The sequence below is a fragment of the Egretta garzetta genome, unplaced genomic scaffold (genome assembly GCF_000687185.1).
Source record: "Egretta garzetta isolate BGI_Z169 unplaced genomic scaffold, ASM68718v1 scaffold51, whole genome shotgun sequence".
NCBI classification, from domain to species: Eukaryota; Metazoa; Chordata; class Aves; order Pelecaniformes; family Ardeidae; genus Egretta; species Egretta garzetta.
In genome coordinates this window covers 4686077-4686937 of record NW_009258549.1, presented here as the reverse complement: position 1 = coordinate 4686937, position 861 = coordinate 4686077, and the positions used below count along the sequence as shown (strand labels likewise).

The following is an 861-nucleotide window of genomic DNA, read 5'->3' as shown; positions in this document are numbered from 1 at the left end:
CCCCCCCCCCCCCCCCAGCCATACCCTCGGTGCCTCTCCCCAGCCATGCAGCCCTTACACCATACCCCGGCTCACCGCCTGGGCGGCACGGATGTATCACAAGGTGAGAGGATGCTGAGCACCCCCCCGGACCGGGGTACCCATGCCACCGCAGCTGCCTGTCCCCCTGCCTGCCTGCCCACCGGTCCCGGGGCTCCCTGCCCGCCTGCGGCTCCTGCGCAGATGCCCAGGGAGCAGCACAGGACGTCCCCGCTGCCCCCGCAGCGACTGCCTGTCACTGGCAAGGGACAAGCCAGTCGCCGAGCAGCTTGTGGGCTTTCCCCAGCCCTGGACCAGCTGGGATTATCTCTTTCTTTCAGAGCAGACCCTGGCGCCAGCTACTCCCCATCAGCGCTGCAACCAGCCCCCCTTGTTCTCCTTCATGCCAGACTGCTGCCACCGAAAGGAAAAGAAAAGAGGAAAGACAAAGCCGGGACCGATTTCCCCCGCTGCCCTTCGGGGTTATTCCTCCCCCGTGGCCAGAGCGGAGGGTGCCTGCACAAAAAGCCCCGGCGGCATCCCTCTGGCATCGCCCAGCCTTACGAAGCCCAGAGCATCCTACCTTTGAACATGAAGCTTCCTTTGTCTCCGAATCCTCTCCCAAGGGGGTGGGTCTCCCCCCACTTTTCTAGCCTGATGCTGACACGGTGTGGTGGGCTACGAGGTTCTCTGCTTTTACCTCTCTCTTTCTTCCCTGTGTCCTCTTCTCCCCCCCTTTCCTTCCCCTCCTTCTCCAGTGGCTATTTCAGCGGAGCGGGGATGCTGGTGCTGCTCCTGCTGCCATCATCATGTGACCTGAATATTAAACATCGCCGCAAAATC

The 861-nt window shown here is 62.6% G+C and overlaps 1 protein-coding gene across 1 annotated transcript in view; it reads right to left on the bottom strand.

Moving 5' to 3' along the window:
- Positions 1-611, bottom strand: part of SEPTIN3 (septin 3) — a 12154-nt gene extending 11543 nt beyond the window's left edge. Inside the window, exon 1 of the mRNA XM_009647874.2 lies at positions 602-611. Coding sequence (XP_009646169.1) covers positions 602-611 — 10 coding nt within the window. The remainder of the gene's footprint in view (positions 1-601) is intronic.
- Between the last annotated feature and the right edge of the window lie 250 nt (positions 612-861).